At 31.8% G+C, this 23,302-nt stretch overlaps 1 protein-coding gene across 7 annotated transcripts in view; it reads right to left on the bottom strand.

Moving 5' to 3' along the window:
• LOC130898356 (GATOR complex protein Iml1) overlaps positions 1-23,302 on the bottom strand; it is a 66,626-nt gene that overhangs the window by 3,085 nt on the left and 40,239 nt on the right. For all 7 annotated transcript variants that reach the window (XM_057807621.1, XM_057807618.1, XM_057807620.1 and 4 more), the window contains 5 exons: positions 9,817-9,909; positions 5,564-5,762; positions 3,717-3,825; positions 3,361-3,570; positions 40-200 (listed from right to left, as the gene is read on the bottom strand). In XM_057807621.1, the coding sequence (XP_057663604.1) occupies positions 40-200; positions 3,361-3,570; positions 3,717-3,825; positions 5,564-5,762; positions 9,817-9,909 (772 nt within the window). The remainder of the gene's footprint in view (positions 1-39; positions 201-3,360; positions 3,571-3,716; positions 3,826-5,563; positions 5,763-9,816; positions 9,910-23,302) is intronic.

The raw sequence follows: 23,302 nt of genomic DNA, 5'->3' as shown, positions 1-23,302 counted from the left end.
AGTTAGACAAAAAATTTTTTTATTGAATTTGTGTCTTACCAATTCAGAAATAATAGATCCCGATGAAGTCAACCATTCAACAACTAATTCGTAAGCTTGATCTGGCTTAAAAACGGTTTGATAACGTGCATGACCCCATTCTAATCGATCGCTTTTACCAGTCAAATCAGTCTCTAATCTCATTCTTTTGTACATTGGTCCTAAAAAATAATTAGAATTCGTGATAAAATAGGAAAATTACTTTATTTATTATAAGTTAAAGAAAATTAAAATATTATGAATATGATTAAAAACAAATACGTTTCCGTTAAAGAAAAATTTAGCAAATTTTGTTTGTTTCAAAAAATAAAGTTTTAAATTCCAATTGTTACTTCTTGCCACCAGTTTCCAATTGAGCAGTAAATTTAAAAAAAAATCAGTAACACGTCGAAAAAAATAAAATGAATAAGTAACTGGAAAAAGAATTTTATTACGAAGTCTGTTAATGCAATTATGCGATATCAGTGCAAGACTCCTCCTCGATTAATTTTGGAAAAGCCCATTAGATGTTCTCCGTGAATATAATGCATCTTTAATTGGGGTTTTGGAAAGCATTCTACTAATTCCATTTCGTTTTTGGTTAAATCCAAAATGTCTCTGCTCTTTTTTATTGACAAGACATAATACGCCACTGCAGTTAACATAATTACATTGTTTTTCATATGAATCAAAATTCCCATCTGTCCAGTGGAATACAGAGTCTAACTCTAAATAAATAATACAAATTATAAATGACAATTACCAATTATGGTTGCTTTAGTTGGATACAAAAAGTTTACATGTTACTGAAACACAAAATTTTCTTTATGTTCATCTAGTATAAACTTTTTTAAATTTTGCTAAATGTTTGCATAGATGCCTTGAGACACTGTACATAGTGTACATTATTGCAGCTAACAAAATTTGTTTGTTCTCCATATTAGCAAAGATCCACACAAATTTATCGAAAATTCTAATCTAGTGGAAACACATTGCCATTGACTTTTAACGTTTTAGTATGAATATATTTTTTTCCAAAAATCTTTTCCGATTTATTAGAATGAGTTATGAAAAATTCAGTATCCAATAGTCCATGGGGCCTATTTATGAGTCGAGGGAATAGAATCATTGGTGTACTATGCAAGATGAAGCGAGCTGTCTTTAAATTGTCTGACAGAGAACAAATAATGTAGATCCCGCAGGAAATGCCATTCCTCGATTCAAGAATAAGAGTAGGATCCTCATAATATTGTCAGGAACAAGTTCGCTATATGGATATTGGTGCCGGTCCCGCCTCGATGTAATGAATTTCAAGAATATCCGGAATCCGTTTGATGTTTGTTCTATATATTTTTATTATAGCAGGCGGTTTATTTACATTGTTTCTTCTGAATAATTTCTAGGAAGTTCTATTTATTTATTTTTTTTAATTCTTTATTTCCTAGAACTTTTGAGAATTTCTTTTGTGATATTTCGCACTCCTAATTCTATAGTGCCATAAGCCCATAAATGCTAATTTTACAGAAAAGCCAAAACAAAAACGATTGTAAATTTAATGTTTTCTGGATCAATTGCTTAGGCGCATATGCAGTTTGAAGATATCTCTACTGATTAGTGATGTAAAATGTTATTTAAAATCTACAGGCACTTTTAAAAAATTTTTTTTAAGGATATGGCAATACTATCAATCTTAATTTTATTTACACTTGCTGAGTTGGGACTTGGAGCGAAATATGACTTTATATTGTATTTTAATTTAATGTAAGAAAGAACATGAAAAACAAAATAATATCGCAGTAGAATGGAAGGAGGATTTTAAATTGAAATTAACTTATTAAATCTAGCATAGCCTGATAAGTAGGTAGGTACGATTAAATGTAGATAAATAAATGTAATTAGTCTTTCTTTTTGTTTGCGTCAATCTTTAGCTTAGTTGTGTAGGCCAGAACCAAATTAGAGTCATTTATTCTTCCCCTTTTTCTTATAACCTCCCCTTGGACATCTTCACTCTCATAGGATGTTTTCACTTGAAAGGAAAAGGATTTTTCCTTCTCGAATCTCACGACTTTTATATTTGAAGATAAAATTTGTATTCCATTTATGATTCTGTCAAAGTTGTTGCTGATCTGCGTCTGAAGATTCTTTAAATTATTAATCAGTGAGGCTTATGGCACTATAGCTTTGATCGACGAAATGAGATGACATATTGGCTTACGGCACTTACAGTCACGTGTAACTCATTGTAATAGTGACGCTTGGCGCCTCACGCGGAATCTGTTAGTGCAAATGATATGGCACTAATAAATCCTTAAAGTATACATTGGGCGGAAAATGTCAATTTAAAATTTTTTTGGGATATGACACTATTGAGTGCGATATAAGAAGTTTGTTTATAATAAATAGTCATAGTGAATAAACCGAAATAGAAAGTAAGCGAAGAATTTGAATAAATTATTCAAGTGTTAATGATAAGTGAGTTATTATAAGTTAGTTAAGTGTAAGAGACAGTGTTTATTAATTCACCCCACGAATAGAAATCGTAAAATAAAGAATAAAAAAACATTACAATATTTTTCAAAATGTGTTATCATCTACATCTAAAACCCATCTGAAAAATCGCCTTAAAACCACAACATTGGAAGGGCTCCTTTCAACAAAAAAACCTAGTTCCAAATAGCGGTAATTGCTACAACTTCACTTTGCCTACAGATTTAACAAATAAATTAAATTCTGCAGTAATGTACCTCCAAAAAAGTTATTTAGATTTAGACTGAATAAATTTGTTTTATAAGATCTCTTTTTATATTATTTATATACCATTTCTGTAGTGAGTATGATTAATTTTATTTTTTGTTAAGAGTTTTATTCAATTTTACTAACGTACTTATTTTTCAAATGTTTGTAAAAGTAGGTAAATAAACAAAATATTGCCTACTTGTAATTTCTACTCTTATTCTCACTACATGAACTTTAGTTTGAAATTTTACGTTTTCATACGGAATCACAATTTTAGCTTCCAACCATTTGGCACCCCTGACAGTGCTTGTATCTGATCAGAAATTCTTTTATTATCAAAATCAATGGATTCAAATTAAGTACAGGGAAACTATAAATGGCAAGCACCAATTTTGGTTAATTAATTAGTTCAAGCTTAGCTTGAGGTTTTTAAATGTTTGATAAGAACTCTGAAACATTTAAATTTTATCATAGGATATGAAGAAATAAACAGAGTGTAGTGCGCAAAAAAGGTGAAAAGATATTTCTGTTCTTCACCTTTAGCAAATAACATTGAAATGTTTTGAAACAAGTAAATGCTACAGTAACAACTTAAACTTGATTCACCTTCCAAATCATTTTCAGAGTATTCTACATCTATATCTTCACATAAAAAGTGAGGCACACCGTGCTCTCGATCTGAATAACTATTTGGAACTTGTAAGGTACAAGGGGGAGTTGATAATCCCCAATTTAAAGGCTTCTTCACTTCTACTTCCATCCATTCATTTTCGAAAATTTGAATATCACCACAAGGTTGAAAGGTTTCTTTATCATCTAAAATAAAAACAATTACTACAAAGTTTACTTTGTATGTATCAGAATTTTGGAAAAGAAAATTTAAAAATGATATTCTATACTACTTTCTTTGGGACAATAAAAATAGTTTGATTATATATTTCAGTGTAAAATGGATTCTTTACCTTTGTCATTTGATACAATATAGAATAAATAGAATCCATATATAAATTTTCTCTTTGGATCTCCAGAAGCATGTCGTATTAATTGTTTTTCATATAATATCTGCATTATCTAAAATAGTATTTAATTCAAAATAAATTGAAGAAGTAATCGATCTATCATATTATTTTACTTGAAAATGACATTCCGTATGAATTGAGCTTCAACAATACAACTGAACAGATGTACTAAATAATCTATCAATCGATGTACGAGCCCCATTCCATTTTAGTTGGTCCAATTGAAAAAAAATTACTAATTATTACTTTTTCAGCTATTAAAAACCGGCAAATTGTTTCGTTTTGAGCACTTTATTTTTTCTATAAACATTTAGATACTTTTACAGGAGTTACAAGTCTATGTTATAATTACAAACCAAAAAAAAAAAACAAAAACCAAATGTAATCAGAAAAGCTTAAATATTAAACATACTTTACCATTGCGTAACATCCCCTTTATTTTTAATAACAGCCTTAATTCTTTGAGGCATGGTGTTTATTAAATTCTGGCAGTATTCGAGAGTAGAATCATCCCAAATTTCTTGTAGTTTTTCTTTTGTTTCTATTGGTGATAAATCTGGACTACTTGAAACCCACTCTAAAAGTGGAATATTGTTGTCTGAGAACCATTTTAAGGCCATTTTTGACTTATGGCATGCTGCTCCATATTGCTCAAAAATAATTGGCAACAATGATTCTTCTAAAATATCCAGGTACTTTTCAGTATTGACAATTCCGTTTATGAAATGCATTTCAAAATGAGACTCATCACTCCAATGTATACAGCTCCACTGTTCAAAATTCCAATTTTTATGCTCTTTGACCCATTTAAGTCTATTTTTCTTTTAGATTTGAGTCAATAATGGCTTTCCCTTGCATTAAACTAAGGTGTTACAAAATTCACTTTGTATGTCCGAAATCCTAATTTTTGAGCCTCTCTGTGACATGTGGATCTTCAAACCCGCCTACCCACTTCATTACTCCAAAGTACACTTAGTTAACCATAGTTAGCACGTCGGTTTTGTTGAATTATTCTTTTTAACGCTCGTTTATCTTTGTCTGACAATTTCGATTTTCACGTACCGGCGTTTAGGGACAATCGAACCATTTGCTTTGCTTTATACAAGCGAACTATATTTCGAACACTGTATTTTGACATGTTTACGACTTTCGCGATTTCTGAGTTCTTTTTCCCATTTTTGAATAAGTTTATTATGATTAATCCAATTTTTTCATCAATAACTTTTCCTCTACCCATTTTAAAAATTATACTCTACCTACTTTATTATTTGCGTATTTTAGACCTAATGAAACTTTGAACACAATTTTGGAAACAATGAACCCTTGTATATGCATAAAAAATTATTATCAACAAGACCTATCTATTTCCATCATATTAAATATCATTCAAAATATTTGACAATATTCATCTAAAACCTATTTTAGACATAAATTTAAAGGTTTAAAACATTTTACTAACAGCTACTTTTTGGCATTTTAAAATAAAGTTTAATAAGTTCGAATTTTTCTAAGTGGGCCAACTGAAATGGGACGGAGCTCGTACATCCTAACTCGGGATGATTAGGTACTTATATTAGGAACTAATATAAAAATCTTTCAATATCCTTTTTCAATCTATTTTCCCAAATACGAAACAAAGAGAACTGTTAAATTTACTGATTACTTCAAACACTGTAAACTTTTTCCCCCCAAATTTGCCTGAGGATTTAGCATAAATTGTTATAACAAAATGTAAATATTCAAACCCTAAAGAAATTTATTGAGAATATTAATTATAAAAAATAATATACCTGTATTCCTTTCTCAATGGAAGGAACTTCTTCCATATGAGTCATTAGCCAACTTACGGCATCTGCAGTAACGAAAGTAAGATTCGGTAAATTTTGTTGAACACTAATAAACAATAAACCATTTATAGGATGTTTCATGCTATCAATGATTTCAGCACTTGTCGCATTTGGTTTAAGCATAGTTATTGGTAAACTTGTACTGAAATATATTAAAAAAAATGTAACATAATCAATAAAAAAATTAAATTTGAAAGCAGATTCCAATTTATTTAAAGTCAGAAATGTTCCCTTTTCTCTCAAAGTACTTGGTTAAATAAGTTATTTTTTTTTAACCTCATCTTGATAAACTTTCTACTCCAACAAATTTTCATTTTAGTCTAATATTCATGAATCAAAGAAAATGTTTGTACGAAGACATCTACAGAAGCAATATTTCGCAAAAAGAACGTGCGTATATTTTATCTTTCAAAATAAATAATTTTTATCGTGAATATAAAAGACTTAAGAAAATGGAAAATGAAGGTATAGGATTATTTTAAAAAACCGATTCAGCAATAACAGACATTTCATCTAGTTCCCCCTACATCTACGCTTTACATCTGTGAATCATGGAAATAACATAATCCGGGATACACTATCGGCCGACCCCAAAATCGATTAGTTAAATTTCAAAATATTACACTTTAACAAATTTCTCTTTCATATTGTCAAGCGAAGGTGAAAACGGTGTCTTACAAACCAAAAATAATAGTGTCTATTATTTGCTATGCTTATATTTTGTTGTGGAGAATGCGACAAGTTAAAACTTGCAAGTACCGGCCGATTGTTTATTATTCTTTAACTGTGAATTATTTCTTCGGTGTTTATGATTTTAGTTTAGTTCCAGTAAGCCCTGTGAGGGCACAAGTATGTGTTTTGATTTACAATTTTTGGACTCAGACACCTTTTTGTGAGTTCGTGTACGAATTGTTTTATTTTCACAAATTCAGACTTAAAAATACTTCGACGTACCGTTGACTATAACGTGAAAAATATGCAACCACCAGGAGCTTTGGCGTTAGAAAACGTTCAAGGTGGCCTCGAAAAACCACAACCGCTGAAGATAAACGTATTGTATTGAGCAAGAAACGTGATCGACGACATACGGACCCATTGATAGCAGCTCAGATCAAAAATCAAGTGGTCTGCCTTTGATTACTTCTACAGTGAAAAGGAGGTTCGGAGAAGCTGGCCATTTTGAGGGGGGTAGTGAAAAAACCTCTTTTAAGACGTCAAAATAAAACTAAGAAGTTGCATAGTACCAATAAAAATTGGACGAATGAAAAGTGGGAGATAGTTTTTATGGAGTGATAAGTGTGATAAGATATCATCTGCGTCAAGTAATAATTGACTTCTCCATGCTAACGGTTTACCCAGGTGTCTATTTGTAGAATAAGACGGTAAGTCCATCGATTATTTTTTCCCTGTTTTCATCATCGCTGTAGGCCGTTTTTTCATTCTTCATTTGTTAGTTCTGCTTGGGTTACTTCAGTAGAACCTTTTCGTCGGTTGAGCAAGTGTAATCTCAACTGGAAACAATGTAGAGACTCGGTGATGAATTTGGGATGTTTTGGAGCAAAGGCGGCTAGGGACATGGTAAACATTTAAAGGGTTTTGAAGACAGAAGGCTACAAAAAATATTAAAGAAAAATGTAGTACGTTCTGACCAGCGCCTGATCAGCAAAAAATCTATCTTCTAATATGATAACGATATGAAAGTGTGCAAATACTATTTGAAAGAATTGGAAAAGAAGAATGTACAGAAAGTAATGATTTGGCCGTCACAGTCGCCGGATTGAGTTATTGTGGGACAAATTGGACAGTGAAATCAAGAAGCAGTGTCCTACTTCCACTTCACATCTTTGGAATAACCTGAATAGCGAATGGAACCAAGTAGATGACGATTATGTGTAGAATTTGTAGAGAAAATGCCAAAATTATGCACCGAAATAATTAAAGCAAAAGGACGTTACATCGATGAACCGAAAATTTAAATATATAACAATTACAGATTGTTTTGTTTTTATTTGTTGTGTATCGCACAAACTATAGGGGGCAAAAACTTTTGACCGGTAGTGTATATTTGTTTCAATAACATACCAATGTTTTACCAGTAATAAAATTCTTTTTACGCGAGAGAACAGCTCATCAATAACGACTGGTAATGTTAACGAGCTTCAAAAAATCTTTTCGACGAGTGAAACACTGTATTTTTTGTACAACCCCGTTTATATCTTTATAATATGTTAAATAAAGAGTGTCGTGATTCCACGTTTGGTAGAATCTGATGAAAAACACACTCGATTCCTTCGAAAATTGCAGCTGATTTATGAAGTGTCACATTTGCAGCGGCCTTGCATTTTATGAGTTGTATACCAACAAAAAAACATCTACAAGACGTTAAAAGACATTAAAAACAATAAATGAGAAAATCGATATGTATATTGAAAAGATCGGTAAAAACTGGATAAATCAGGTTTCGCAAATAAAGTTTTTTATACAGGGTGTTTCGGAATAGCACTCTAATCTCTCGGGAAATGATTCTATAGGTGGTAAATATAAGGAAAAAAGTTGGTATAACAAGACTTCCAAAAACGCATCGTAAGCGAGTTATAGTGAGTGATACATTTCGCCCGGATTCCTGATCCACCAATAATAGAAAGTCATATTGAATGTCTCAGGTCTGAAATTTTCATGCAAATTTATTTGTCTATACGTATTTTGACCTGAAAATTTGAATAAAATAGGTCTCAGATCTGTAACTGTAATAGTTTTTACGTTAATTGACGTAAAATACAAAAAACTCCAAAATAAACTTTTTTACGTTTGGTGTAAAATAACTCCGTTAAATGGCTAATAAATGCATTAAACTTTCAAATAAAACTTTAGAAAATTTAATTCTGAAGAGAATCATGAATACAATCTCAACAGAAAGTGAATACAAGTTAAAAATATCTTTATTTTATTGAATGAAAATCAAAACAAAAATGAGCAAATTATGTAAGTAACCTTACATTCAACGATGTTGTTCTATGTGGCCACCATCTTGTTGAATACAGCGTTTGGCACGACAAATCCATGCTTTTCTAACTCTTCTTAATGTGTCGAGATTATTTCTGAGAGTTCTTAGCTCCTCTTGTGTGTTTATTTGTGATGAATAAAACAAACTCTTCTTCATTTCAAATTGCATTTACTTTTTATTGAGGTTGTACACATAATTCTCTTCAGAATTAAATTTTCTGTAAATTTTATTTGGAAGTTTTACTCCAAACGTAAAGTTTATTTTGGAGTTGAGTTTTTTGTATTTTACGTCAATTAACGTAAAAACTATTACAGTTACATATGTGAGACCGATTTTATTCAATTTTTCAGGTCAAAATACGTATAGACCAAACAAAATTGCATGAAAATTTTGTTATACCAACTTTTTTCCTTATATTTACCTATAAAATCATTTCCCGAGAGAATGGAGTGCTATTCCAGAACACCCTGTATATCTGAGGCATCGTTTATCTTGGATATGTTATGGCCAATCAAAAAGTGACTGGGGAGTTCAATCTTAGCGTTCTAAAATGGCCGATTTCTCTGCGTGCATCTTGCACTAAATGATACCCACTGGATTTTGTACAACGAAAACGCACCGGCTCAATCGTCTCATTAATTGAATAACAATTTATGACAAAAAAGTCATTCCAACGGTGCCAAACCCACCCTATATTCATGAGATTGTTCACTGGGACTTGTTCATATTCCAAAATGAAGTCACACTCATTACAGTGCCATAGACAAGGTGAAAGAAGCTACAACAGTGGTTCTAAGCAGGTTAAATTCAGATGATTACTTAGGCTGTTTTGATTCATGAGATTAACGTTTAAATCGTTGTATAAGGACTGTTGTGGGAACCAATAATAAAATTTGGGGTGAAACTTTGCCACACCTCGGTATTTTCTAAGAAGGAAAATTCAGTTACTCTATAGTAGAATAAAATTATCATTGATAATACTGTAGCCCTGACTTTGGAAACAAAAATAACCGGACGTCCTGGAATTCCTACAACTAGATCTCTATTGAGCAAAAATTTCATAAATTCTGAAGAAAATATTCATCTTTGATTGGAGATATTTCAATCCAAAATGAAAGAAAACATCCAGTTAAAATATTTTCACATCGATGCAAAACTTTTATTCGAATAATTGAATTAATCTTTTACTCACCTTTCGTCGGATGGCAACTCAAATCCCTCTTTAATATCAGACGTTTCTGGAGGTCCTTGAGAAATTCGATTCCTTTCAACTTTTGATCCAGACCTGGAAAAAAACGACTCTAACATCAAGTGTCTTTTAGATAATTTAATTACAACCCTAAGGAAAACAAATCAAAGCAACCAATTTTGCGTAATTTACTATAAATCAAACTCACTTGAACTTAAGAGTAATCAAGATGCATATAATACAATTTTTTTTTTAATAACAATTACATACTTTTTTGATAACTGCCTTTTACGTGAGGTGGCAGTTTTTATATTTAGAAGTAATAGATGAAAATGCTGAGGATGATGTTAATGAATTGAAAAAACGACTCAAGAAAGACGTAATATTATACAGAAAGGTCCATACATTTTTGCATTTTTGATAAAGACACATTGTACTCACACAAATGTTTATTAATTTATATAATTTCAGGTGGCCCCCATCGTCGTTGATATTCTTGAAACCTGGCTTATATTTTCGAAAATTCTTCGATAAATAGCAACGGGTACGTTAGCAATTTCATAACGAATATTCTCCTTTAATTGGAGTATTGTTTAATCACATAGACTCGACGACTTTTTAGAAAAATTCGTCAAAGTAAATCAGCTGGGGATAGGTCTGGGTTACGGGGAGGCCATGTTATATCTCCTTTGCGATAAATTTGTTTGGGAAGATGTCTTCATCCAAGGGTGAATGCATCCATACGTAGAAAAATTTTGTAGTATTTTCACATATTTTGTAGAGTTAACAGTTACTGAATCGTCGCGTGCATTTTCAAAAAGTACAATTATGCACTTTGAAGATTGCCGCCCAAACCGTCAATTTTGAGGATTGTATAGGTCTTTAGTGTTTTAATTTAGGCTTTTCTTTACTTAAAAATCAGCAATTTTGTTTGTTCAATAAGAAAATGTTGCCAAAACGATTGATTATTGTATTGACGAAGATTTTTTTTAAATATTCAATAATGTTCTTTTAATACTTTCACTTATATCTTAAAGGGATACAATTTTAGGTCCACGTTCAATATCCGACGCAAAGTTAGTGCGGCACAGACTAGTTAACTTGTCAACCCATGATTTAATTATTGGACACTGATAAAAACGTAAAACTAATTGTTTTTGTGACATTGTATTACAGAGAACTCGAGTTGTTCTCACGAAAATTTCTAAAAATCGAAAAACTACGCGAGAATAGACACGATCCCTCCCCCCGCGCGGTTCCTATGCTATATCAAAGGTGCGAAAATTTATGGCCCACCCTGTGATGAATCACTCAATCAAATAGAGAAACAACAGATGGAATGATGGGAAAGTATAATTTTGAGAATAGTAAACGGCAGAATAAACACAAAATAAGAGTGAGAAGTAGAACCAATTATAGAAAAAATTTTGAGAATACATTTGAGGTAAGAAGACATGGTACATTGAGAATACAAGTTAAGAATAATTCAACATTATGTGGAACTAAACATTATTAGAAAAATTCAACTTCATACAACTCACATATTTTTAATTAAAATCGTTAACGTTCCCTATAAATAAAATAAGATGAAGTTGCAGAATAGTTAGCGTCTATGACAATTACAACTTAAACAGATTGATTACGTTTCAATTTCTATTATGAGTATTCAAGATCTATATCAAAAATTTTAGACTAAAATGTGTAGAAATAAGATGTTTTCTCATTTTTGCAGGTGGAATGTCAGTGAATGAAGTAAAAATTTTTTATTGCTAAAGAATCGATTCAAACTATGTAAATTCTCTGATGCTTCTGATTATAAACAATTATTCTATGTTTAAAAACCTGTAAAACTTGATGTACAAGGTATATTTTTTAAGTAAGTACCGTTTTGCGATTCCGCCGCCGCAACCCCAAGGTCGCCGTTCCGCACATGCGCGCTGGTTACCTACATCTCTTGTCTACACACTGACGCCATTACAGTCTGATTCTTCATTGTGTACGTTGTTTACTGAGTGTTTAAGATGCCTCTGACAATCTGAGTCCCGCGGATTGTGAAGTACGGGCTGTTATACGATTTCTTAGTGCTGAAGGCGTAAAACCGATCGATATTCATCGTGAAGAAAGGAGTGAGCGTCCTTCGGTCGTTAATGAAGATTTGGTTCAGAAAGTGGACGAAAAGGTGAGAGAAAACAGACGCTTTACAATTTCATCATTGTGCGGCTACTTTCCTCAATATTCTCGTAGTGTTTTGTATCGCATTGTGACCAAGAACTTGAAATACCGGAAATTGTGTTCACGTTGAGTTCCAAGAATGTTGACGGATTTGTACAAAACCCAACGTTTAGGCAGTGCATTGACTTTCCTTGAGCGGTACCACAATGAAGGTGAAGATTTTTTAGACCAAATTGTTACTGGTAACGAAAAATGTGTAGCCTACATCACACAAAAGTCGAAACAGTAATCCATGGAATGGCGACATTCATCATCACCCAAAAAAGTGAAGTTTAAGGAAACAATTTCTGCCCGGAAAATCATGTGCACAGTTTTTTGGGACAAAAAAGGAGGATTGCTAGTGGAGTTTCGGCCTCGTAATGAGACAATCAATGAAGCGTCTTATTGTGAGACATTGAACAATCTGTGTCGTGCAAATCAGAACAAAAGACGTGGCAAGTTGAGTAAGGGTATCGTTTTGTTGCATGACAATGCCCGTCCACATGTGGCTAATCGGACCAAAGATCTCATCAAATCTTTTCAACGGGAAACTCTAGATCATCCTCCCTACAGCCCTGATCTGGCGCCCAGCGACTACTATTTGTTCCTGCACTTGAAGAAACACCTGGGCGGTCAGCGTCTTCAAGACGATAACGAAGTCAAAACAGTTGTGATACAGTGGTTAACAAGTCAGGCGGCAGAATTTTATGAGGAGGGTATTCAAAAACTGGTGCTACGTTATGACAAGTGCCTCAATATTTACGGAAATTATGTAGAAAAGTAGATTAAGGTACAGGCTTTCATGTAAAAATAAAATTATTGCGATATCTTTGCACTTCTTTTTTTAATTCCAAAACGATACTTACTTGGAAAATATGCCTCGTATTTACTGATAATAATTAATAAAAAAAGAATATGTGAGACAAATCAATTTATATCAGAAATAATTATACAGAGTAAGTTTTATGTATGGAACGCCTCAATTATCTCAGAAAAGACGATTTTTATAAATTTTTTTGCGAAGGGTCTTGTGATACAGCCGGTATTATGATGGTATATACATTGTTGTCAGATCTTTCCTTTTTCCGGAGGAATAATGAATTTCAAATGGGTCACCCTATATATTTTGTGTTATTAGAAAACCTTAAGATTTACTGATTATTTTTCATATAATATTCTCTACACCGACGAGTAAATGCCATAATTTCGGAGTTATAGCTACATTTACAGTATCTCTACCAAAGTTACAATAAATATTGTACATAGTGAGGTGGGGCACCATCTTGTTGTAGCCAAATATTGTCGTTTGGGATATTGTTGTTTGAAAATTTCTAATATTAAATATTTTTATATGTACTAATTGAAAATACTTAGATTTGGAAATATATGAACCAATTCAGGTATAATACTATTTTCCAATAAATCTAAATTCGCTGGACCATTTAAGTTACTATCAATGAAAAAAGGACCAATTATTTTGTCACTTATGCCGATTTAAGTTTCCATTAATAGAAAAAGTCGCTCCATCGCAAAACACAGCATTACTTAAGAAATTTGGATCGTTTTGATTGTAACATTTTTCCATGATTAGAACTGCAAACTCTTCACGTCTATAAAAATTTTCATTACGGATGTTTGCGAAATATCTAGTTCCCTGGATATTTGTCTAGCACTCAAGTATGGATCGTCTTCTAACAAGACACAAACATCTAAAGATTTGTTTTCAGTTGATGCAGTTTTTCTGCGCCCTGATTTGGATCAATCTTTTACTTAACCACTTTTTCACTAATTTACTGACAGTAGATCTTGTTATGGGATTTCCGTTAGGATATAAATTATTATAGATATTACAAGTTTCTTGTTGACTTCTTCGCCAATCACCATATCCTATTGTTAAAATATTAATTCGTTGTTTTTCAGATAAACGCTCCATTGTGACTTTCAATAAACTTCAAACATAATAATTTATTGAAACGTTAAATTTGTTATTGTATCAATCATAGCCACCTGCATGAATATATTATTTTAACTTCGGTGGAGATAACGCAAATGTAGCTATAGCTCCGAAATTATGGCATTTAGGTATAGGGAACATTAGATAACAAAAAATAAGTATTTCTTAAGGATTTTGAAAAGAGAAAAATATACAGCGTGATACATTTGAAATAACAAGTTTCATATTTTTTTCGGAAAAAGGAAATATCTGACAACAATGTAAATACCATCATAATACCGGCAGAATCACAAGATCCTTGCGCGCAAAAATTTATAAAAATCGTACAAGCCGTTTCCGAGATAATTGAGGCGTTCCATACATAAAAATCATTCTGTATAAAAGAAAACATTCATAATAGCTAATATTAATAATTGATCTTGAGAGTACGGCATCTCTGCTACTGAATATTTGAATAGTCTTAAGTTCAATTGAGGTTTTGACTTTTTTTCTCTTATTTATAAAGCTGCGATTTTTTGATTTAAAAAACTGGAAAATGAATAAATAGGTTGAGGCAAGCTTATATGTCTTGTGTTACTCATACGCTACAAAATTGGTTTTGTTTACAAATGAAAAATGTAGACAAAAGCATCTTCATATGTTATACACAGGGTGTTTCCAAGTAATCTCTAATATTAGCTGCTTTCCATTTACACCAAAACACAGATTATTCTCATTTGTGACGCCATAACTCAGTTCCTTTTCAGTCTCACAAGTGGGACCTAACTGAGTTTTTACCCGCAATCTGCACAAGCTTGAGACCGCGTGCTTCAGTTAGCTTTTGTAAACTCAGATGATTGAAGTGAGGTTGAGGAAACCACGTTGTCCGATCTTGTCATCAAAATAAACAAGTAATTACACAATACTAAATTGTTGCAAATAGTCATTGATGTAGATAATCTTATAAATAATATTATTTTAGTTATGTCGTTTCTTTTGTTGTGAGTAACGTACATTACACGTTCCTATTCAATGAGCAATGCCGTCTTTATCTGAGTATAAGATACTCATATCACTGAGTGTCTCAGATCACTTGAATGTAAATGGAAAGCAGATATTGATGAGGAATAATCTGCAGTTCAGAAAGTTATTATCAATATATCCAATTGTAAGTTAAATCTATTCCCTAAAAATTTTCCTTGGTCTTCAGAACCAAAAAGTAGAAGCTTGTATATTGTAAGCTTGAGGTTGAAAATCACTGTTAAAACCTAAAAATCGACGCAAAAAATAGAAACTTTTCGTCACACTGTTTTCTGCCTTCGTTAACTGATGTTGACTCCATTTTTGCAGAGAATGGTAATGTATTAAAAATTAAATATATTTACATCCAGTTTTGCCTCAATAATCGCTATTATTTGCTTGGAAGAAATTAACACGTGTACCTAAATTAGCTTCTACAGAAACCTCCACTCGATAAAAAGGTCTTGACCAAATAAAAATACCAACAGACGTTGTTGAAGATATTAGAGTCTTTTCTAATGATCAATTCTAAGAATAAAAATGTTAGCAGAATGTATTTTTCTCATATACCAAGCATTTAGTTGGGGTTGATCACTTAATAATTTGGTCCATGGCAATATTAAATTCTGGAGGGATTTGTTTATATTATTGATAACAAATTCGGATATCCGTTTATAGATTTCAACTTTGAACGCATTTTTACAGCTGAACAAAAAATATTCTGAAACTATGAAGATAGCAGATTATTTTAAAGACATCTAATATTGCAAATAACTTAAACCTGCTTATCAGGAAAAACAGAAACTTTTCATCACACTGTTATCTGCCTTCGTTAACTGATGCTAACTGCATTTTTGCAGAGAATACTTAATGGTAATTTCTTAAAAATTAAATATATGTACGTCCAGTTTTGACTTAATCGTCGCTAATATTTACTAAACTTCATGTTCCCGTGTAAGAATGTATGGATTTTGGGGTATCGTATACACCACGACCCAAAGGATCTATTATGTCCCGTTTTTTGCTGCGATACTGGAGAGCCCAGTGTTTCCATTAATCCCACTCCTTTTGAAAAGTCTAGAATGTGGAATGGCTATGATTGCCAGGGATCTTCGTCTTCTATTTCAAGCTCTCTCAGGTGTGGTGCTCTGGAGTTCCTTAGTGTTTCCCATTTTAAGAGAATGTGGATTGAGGTGTCGTACTCTGTGCAACAAAATCTGCACGACACATTATCTCCTAAGTCTAGGTGTTTGTTGAGGCGACAGTGCCCCAATAGACCTCCTGTTAGTATTCTTACTTAGGTCAGCAGATTTAGTCTGGTTATAGTTTCTCAGAAGAGTCTTTGCCTGTTTCTTGTTTGCTAAGAAGAAATAAGAACGTCTACCAAATAAGCGAATAGTATTGTAGAAATGTGAGAGCTCAACAATTGAACAAGCACCTATGAACGAATATCAGAGAAAGTACCGAGTAAACAAATTTTGTTACAAAACTGTTTGAAATTTAGTCCAAACGTAATTCATTGTAACCGTATTGTGATCAATATATTCAAAATTTGCTATCTGTGCATTATTGTCACTAGACTTTCAGGAAAATCTTGAAAACTTTCAATTTTGCAGCTACTATTATAGGTTCGTTCTAAACCATCAAAAACGTTCTTGGTTCTTAATTGAGAGCAAGTACCAAGTGTTACAAGAACCCTGCATAGCCGAAGATTGCGCAGAAAATATCTATAAACGCTTTCGATAATCGTTCCAAGTCCAGTCCCGACTTGTAGGTGAGAACAAACCTTATGTTTACAAATGAAGCCCACTTCCTAAGTGAAGATGAAGAGAATCCACAAACCTTAGGTACAATTTGATTCTAATAAAAATTTTTCGTGATTGTTTCACGAAAATAAACTTTGGATAAGACGAGGATTTTCAGTAGATCCCAATGCCACTTGTTTACACAACATCGATCTTAAACTTTTTTAAATTGCATGTTATTCACAGTCTATCAACAAATGCTTGTTTTTAAGCTGGAGCTGCGTGATATCAAACATTAAATATGAAATGTACTACAGTGAAACCTGGTTAAGTGAGAAACCTCGATTATTGAGAGTTGCAATGAGGTCTCGGTTCTTTTTCATTAAATTACCTCTGTTAATGGAACTTTTTGAACGTTGTTAAATGAGATATGAATTCTAAGACTTTTTCGTTGTTTACCTCTATAATTAAGACTCTGTAGCTCAATTACCTGTATAAGTGAGACAAATTAATCAGGTTTTAACACATTTTGACATGTTTATTAACATACATTGCGCGTCTTCATTCGCGCCTTCTTTGTTTGTCAGTACTATGTTAGGTTTTGACCTAAGAACAAGGGAATAAAAGTATACAAAATGTATCTGAAAAATTACAACTTTTAACAGAATTATTAATAACGAGAAAATTCGGTCTCAGTGTATTGATTGAAAAGGAAAACTCAAACGAATACGAGCAGCAGAGTATCCTGAAGTTGAAAAGTGTCTCTGTACATGGATAAAGCAGGTACGGAATAATAACATTCCAATAAAAGGACCAATGATTAAAGAGAAAGCTCAAGAATTCGCAAGTAAGCTCCATGTTGAGAATTTTTCTGGCAGTAATGGGTTGTTGAAGGGATTTAAGAAAAGAAACGATATCGCTTTCAAAAATATTTGCGGCGAGAGCAATTCTGCGGAATATAATGAATGTAATGATAAACTTTCCAGCTTTATTACACGATTATATCCCGATGATGTCAACGCCGATGCATCAACTAGCAATCAAGTACAAAAAAACACAACCGATTACTTTAAGTCATAAAGTTTATGGTATTGTTTTTTTTTTTCGACGCAATACATTATGTATGTACATTCATACTTACAATAAATTCATAACACCAAAAACACGCATTTTATTAACATTGCCACCTCTAAAAATGGCACATTTCGACCTCTATAAATGAGACAACTATAATTTTGAACCTGCTTAATTGGAAAATTGGATTATTGGAAACCTTCAATAATAATTGGTACATATGTCATGGTTCTTGAGATCCCAATTAACCAGGTTTCACTGTATTTATACTTTATGTCATCATATTATCATTACTTCTATTTAAACTAAATAAAGAATTTGGAAACACCCCGTATAATAATATAATCTAAAAGACTATTTCTATATTCTTATATTGTTAGACAAATCAATAAATTGAAGAGTTGATAAAAGGTCTATGAAACAATTTTTTTTTTTCAAACAGTTATTTTTATAAAGTTATGGATATGTTACAGTTAAAACTGGTTTTAGATAGAACGCGTTATTCCTAGTTTTTAATGTATGCCTTTGTTAATACTAGAGTTAACTAATGCTCAAATCGAATATTAGTTAAAACTAGTTCTTACTAGATAAGACCCGTTATTCGAAGCGAGTCAGTTAAAACTGTATCACCTGATCATCGTACTTTATTCTGATTGGTCGCGAGACGTAAACTGATTCGACAAGTGCGGGGAACAGCGTCGTCCGCGCGCTTGCTTCGTTCATTCCCGCTTTGTTTTTATTCCGGTAAGCATGTATAGGATTCATTCGAACGAGCCAATTGTCATGGCAAACTTAAATGAGGGGACGCGATGGAAAGAGGAGTTTTAGTGATTGGTGATCACGAAAAAAAAAAAAAGAAGAGCACTTTTATATTATGACAAAAGAAACCTATGACAATTTAGTGGAAGAAATTTTAAAAACAGCACAGGAGACTGAAGTGATTTAAGGTAATTAATATTGATGGAATACGAAAATTAGTAACTAGACAGGAGCCCATGAAATACTTCTTGTCTGCAGATGAAATTTTTGACATGGTGGTCGGGATAGACTGAAAAATGAAATTTCTCGAAAATATGCAAACATAACCTTAGAAATGATAAATATTTTTTTCTCATGTGCGAAAAATTGTCAGAGCAAAAAGAGTATAATGAAAAAAGAACTTGTTTCAAAACCTATAATACATTCTGAAATGAACAGTCGTTGCCAAGTTGAACTTATCGACATGCAAACACAAGAAAATCGAGAATTTAAGTTTATAATTTTATATCAGGACCATTTGACAAGAGCAGTCGAGGTGGTGTATCAACTGACTGATATATGATCTCATTTCATTTTGGCCCGAGTGTAAATTGGTCCATGGAAAAGGATCTGTTGAAAGGGCCAACCAAGTTGTGGAGAAAATGTTGAATGCAAGATAACGAACAAATTGATCTAAGGGTATTCGGTTCGTACAGTTTATGAAAATTCGAGCACTTCATTCCGGTAATAAACAGCCACCATACAAAGTAATGTTTGGTATAAAACCATGGATAGGGCTTATGACTTCGAGCTTGCATCGAGATGTTATTAAGGATGAAGAAAACAATGGTTGGTGACAAAGTAATTTCGGTTTTGTAGTATAAAATAAAACACTTTTTTTAACGAAGAATAGTTTTTAATCAATTATATATTTTTAAATTTGTTGAATGGCTTTTATCATCTTTCTTTCCGCGCTCATAAAATTTCTGGTTCATATCAGCAAACAACTGAACCAGATGCCATTGAAGGTCATCGTTATTTGTGAAAGTTTGGTGATTTAAAGAATTCTGCAAATCAGATGGTGCCAGATCAAGGCTGTATGGAGGATGAGGCATAATTTCCCTACCAAGCTCCAATAGTTAAGATGTGTGAGGATTTGCATTATCGTGGTGGAACACTAAACCTTTCCGGTGTGCCAATTCTGGACGTTTTTCTTTCATTGCTTCATCCAGTTTCATTAATTGTTGACATTGAACATAAGAATTGATCGTTCGGTTCCTTGGAAGCAGTTCAAAAACACCTTTGTAATCCTACCAAACTGACACCATGAGCTTTTTTTGTTGTTTTTCAGCTTGCGATGTGGTTTGTGGTGATTCATCGTGTTTGCTTCATGATCGTTTTCCAACTATGTTACTGTACAGGACCCATTTTTCATCACCAGTGATGATTCTTTTCAAAAAAGGGTCGTTTTCATTTTGTTTAAGATGCAAATCGCAAATGTTGATTCTTTGTGCTGAATGACTGAATTTCTTTCAATTCGTGAGGTACCCAAATATCAAGCTTCTTAACTAGCCCAAGACATTTTAAGTGTTTTCCAATTGTTGTGGCCGATACATGAAGCCTCTTCGCAACCTCTTGAACAGTTATATGACGATCCTCTTCAATTATGGCTTTGATTTGGTCATCATCAACTTCAGTAGGCCGACCAGAACGTTGCTCATCATTGAGGAAAAAATCTCCAAAGCCGAAATTTTTTGTAACAATTCTGACACGTGTGCTCTGTTAAGGAATCCACACCATAAACTTCACATCTTTCTTTGTGAGCCGTAGCAGATTTCTTTCTTTTACGGAAATAAAAAAGTAAAATATGCCGAAAATGTTAGTTTCTGCATTCCATTTAAAATTAATCCACAACTAACAGCTTTAATAAAAATCACGCACTACTAGTTACGTCAATGTGACCAGTATCATGTGACAAACAGCAAAATACAGAACTAACATAAGTTATTCAAAAAATTAATCAAGCTCTCTATCAGCAAAAAGCGAAAGTACTTAGTTGCCAACCTTATAATTTGGTCCAAAGAAATATTCGATTCCAAACGAGATTGTCACACATTCGTTTTTAGATTTCAACGAATTGAGAAGAAACGAAGAAAACGATGAAAAGTTTCCACAGCTGAGCAAAAAATATGAAGATAGCAGATTATTCCAAATCATCTTAAATTCCCAATAACTTAGATCTGCTTAGCACGAAATAAAGTTAACAAAATGAATGGTTTTGAATTAATAAGTAAGGTAATAACACGTATAGATTGTTTGGATCAAAATAACGGGTTTTTGAAAGTTGATATAAAGAAATACATAAAAAAGTCAAAATTATTGTAATATAAAATCCATAAGAATTGAAGCGAATAAATTAGAGAAAAAAATTATGAAATTAGAAATCAATTGACATGTATAGACCTGTGTATAAATCATAAAACATCACAATACTTTGTGAAGAAATAAATATTCATTTGCGTTTTCGACTATAGTGAATGTAGTCAAGGTTTTCACCTCCGATTTCCACTGCATTGATTTTTATATTGAAAATAACCGCAGAAATTGATAGAGGACCAAATTTTAAGCAAAAAATGTTCTTAGCATTTTTTTTAAATCAATAGTTTTTTGTTGAAGAAAACACGTTTTTAATAGATTTTTCATGAATAACTCAAATACTTTTGATTTTATCAGAAAAAGTGTGACAAACAAAAATGAAGCTTATATAAAAATAAAGAGATTGGTTTTTTTAAAATTTACTATAGGCATAATATAAACCGACTTATGATTTATTAAAGATTGAATATTTTCATCGAAAGAAATTTTTTTAAAATTCAACGTCGACTAACGGAAAAACGGTCAACTTTTCAAGGTAATTGCATCAAATCTTTTTCAAAGTACTTTTAGAAAGCTTTAAAATGAGAGTTAGTAGAACGCTCTAGCTTAAAAACTACGAAATTTATGGTCGAAATAAAATCGATTTGTTTTTTTCTCACCATTAGCAATAGTACCCAAATTCCAAAAAAAAAATATACTCCGGTATTTTTTTTTTCTCTATTTGAGTACTAATAATGATTTCTGAAAGTTTGAAAGATTTAGGATTCATAATTTCGAAAAAAAAAATATGTTTAAAAGTCGAAAAATCATTTTCGAATTTTTTAAAAATTTCTCTTTTTTTCAAAATTCCTCCAAAATACATTAAAATTGATAAGAATCAAAAAGTTGGTTTTTCTTTTCACAAATATTTTGCTTTTTAAATTTCTTTGTAACTTCTAATGACATATTATCGTATAAATCGTACTCTAACGTATGACTGATACCATTTTCGAACTCTTCAAACGTTGTCCTTCCAAAATTAGAGGGCTGAAGAAATTTGAAATGTTTATAAACTTATAGGTTATAAAATTAACTATAAATTTACGTTTTGAGCGATTAATTTAGTTGAAAATTAACAGAGATATGGCCAAAAAACTAAATACACATTTTTTTAAATTTCGGAGCAGGTAGATTTTGGAGTATTATAAGTAAAAGTATGAACTTGTAAATAAATTTTTCATTTTTTTGTCATAAGGAATGATTTATAGGGGTTGAAAATTTTAAATAAATAATATTCAAATTAAAACAGATGGGAAAATGTCAACTTGAAATAAATAAATCAAAAAATTCTATAATTACGCCTGTAAATATTTTTTTTCCGAAATAGGTGATGATTTCAGGGGTTGAAAATTATATATACAAAGCATTCAAGTCAAAACAGATGAAAAGATGAACGTTTAAAATAAATAAATAATCGAAAAGAGTGAATACGTCTATAAATTTTTTTTTCCAATTTTTTTTAAATAAGGGATGATTTATAAGGGTTGAAGATTTGGGATGCAGAATATTTGAGTTGAACACAAACAAAAAGAGTCAATTCAATATAAGTAAGCTACCACAAAGATATATAAATATATTTTTTTAATTTTTATATTAACCGGCGGTGCTTTATAAGGGATGAAATATATCAAGCATGATTGAAAAATTATAATTACTATATTAAAACATTAAACAACTTTAATTCAAACCTTAAAATTATTTTTCTACTCATTAAATGCTTATACTTATGATTTTATTGATTTTTTGTAATAAGGGGTAGTTTTCGCCCCTAAGAGTAATAAGCACATATCGGCATAGGGTAGATTTTGAAAATAATTGTAAGTGAAGCTTAATTATAAATTTTCATGCAAATCGATGCAGGTTCATGGAAATCGAAGGTAATACCTCATTTTTACCTTAGTATCCTGGACTAATGTTACAGAGACCCTTTATTATTCGTGAAAAACTGAAAAGTAGCTCTTTGTTAATTATGCAACAGTTCATAAGGGAGCAAAATTTTTCATTTAAACACTTCGTTTATTTAGTAACTCAATTTTTCTCATTTTATATCTTACAATAATGATATTAATAGTCTTTTAGAATCAGTTAATATTTCTTAACCATCACCTATACTTAAGCTTTTAGCAAACTTATCTACCCTACTAATAAAACTAATGCTCAAAAATTCTACTATGCGGACCAATTTTTTATTTAAAAATATATAATAGTTACTTTAGAGCGTCGGAAAATAATTCTAATATTGTAGAAATTGAGGCAGCAATTCCAGAAATTGTATCCTCAATGATAGGTGTGTCGGAACAATATTTTGATATTGATCACAAATTTACACTGACGAGCTGTTTATTATCACTAC

This window comes from Diorhabda carinulata, chromosome 9 (genome assembly GCF_026250575.1).
Source record: "Diorhabda carinulata isolate Delta chromosome 9, icDioCari1.1, whole genome shotgun sequence".
NCBI classification, from domain to species: domain Eukaryota; kingdom Metazoa; phylum Arthropoda; class Insecta; order Coleoptera; family Chrysomelidae; genus Diorhabda; species Diorhabda carinulata.
Note: the sequence above shows the minus strand (reverse complement) of the source record. Positions and strands in the feature narration are given on the sequence as shown.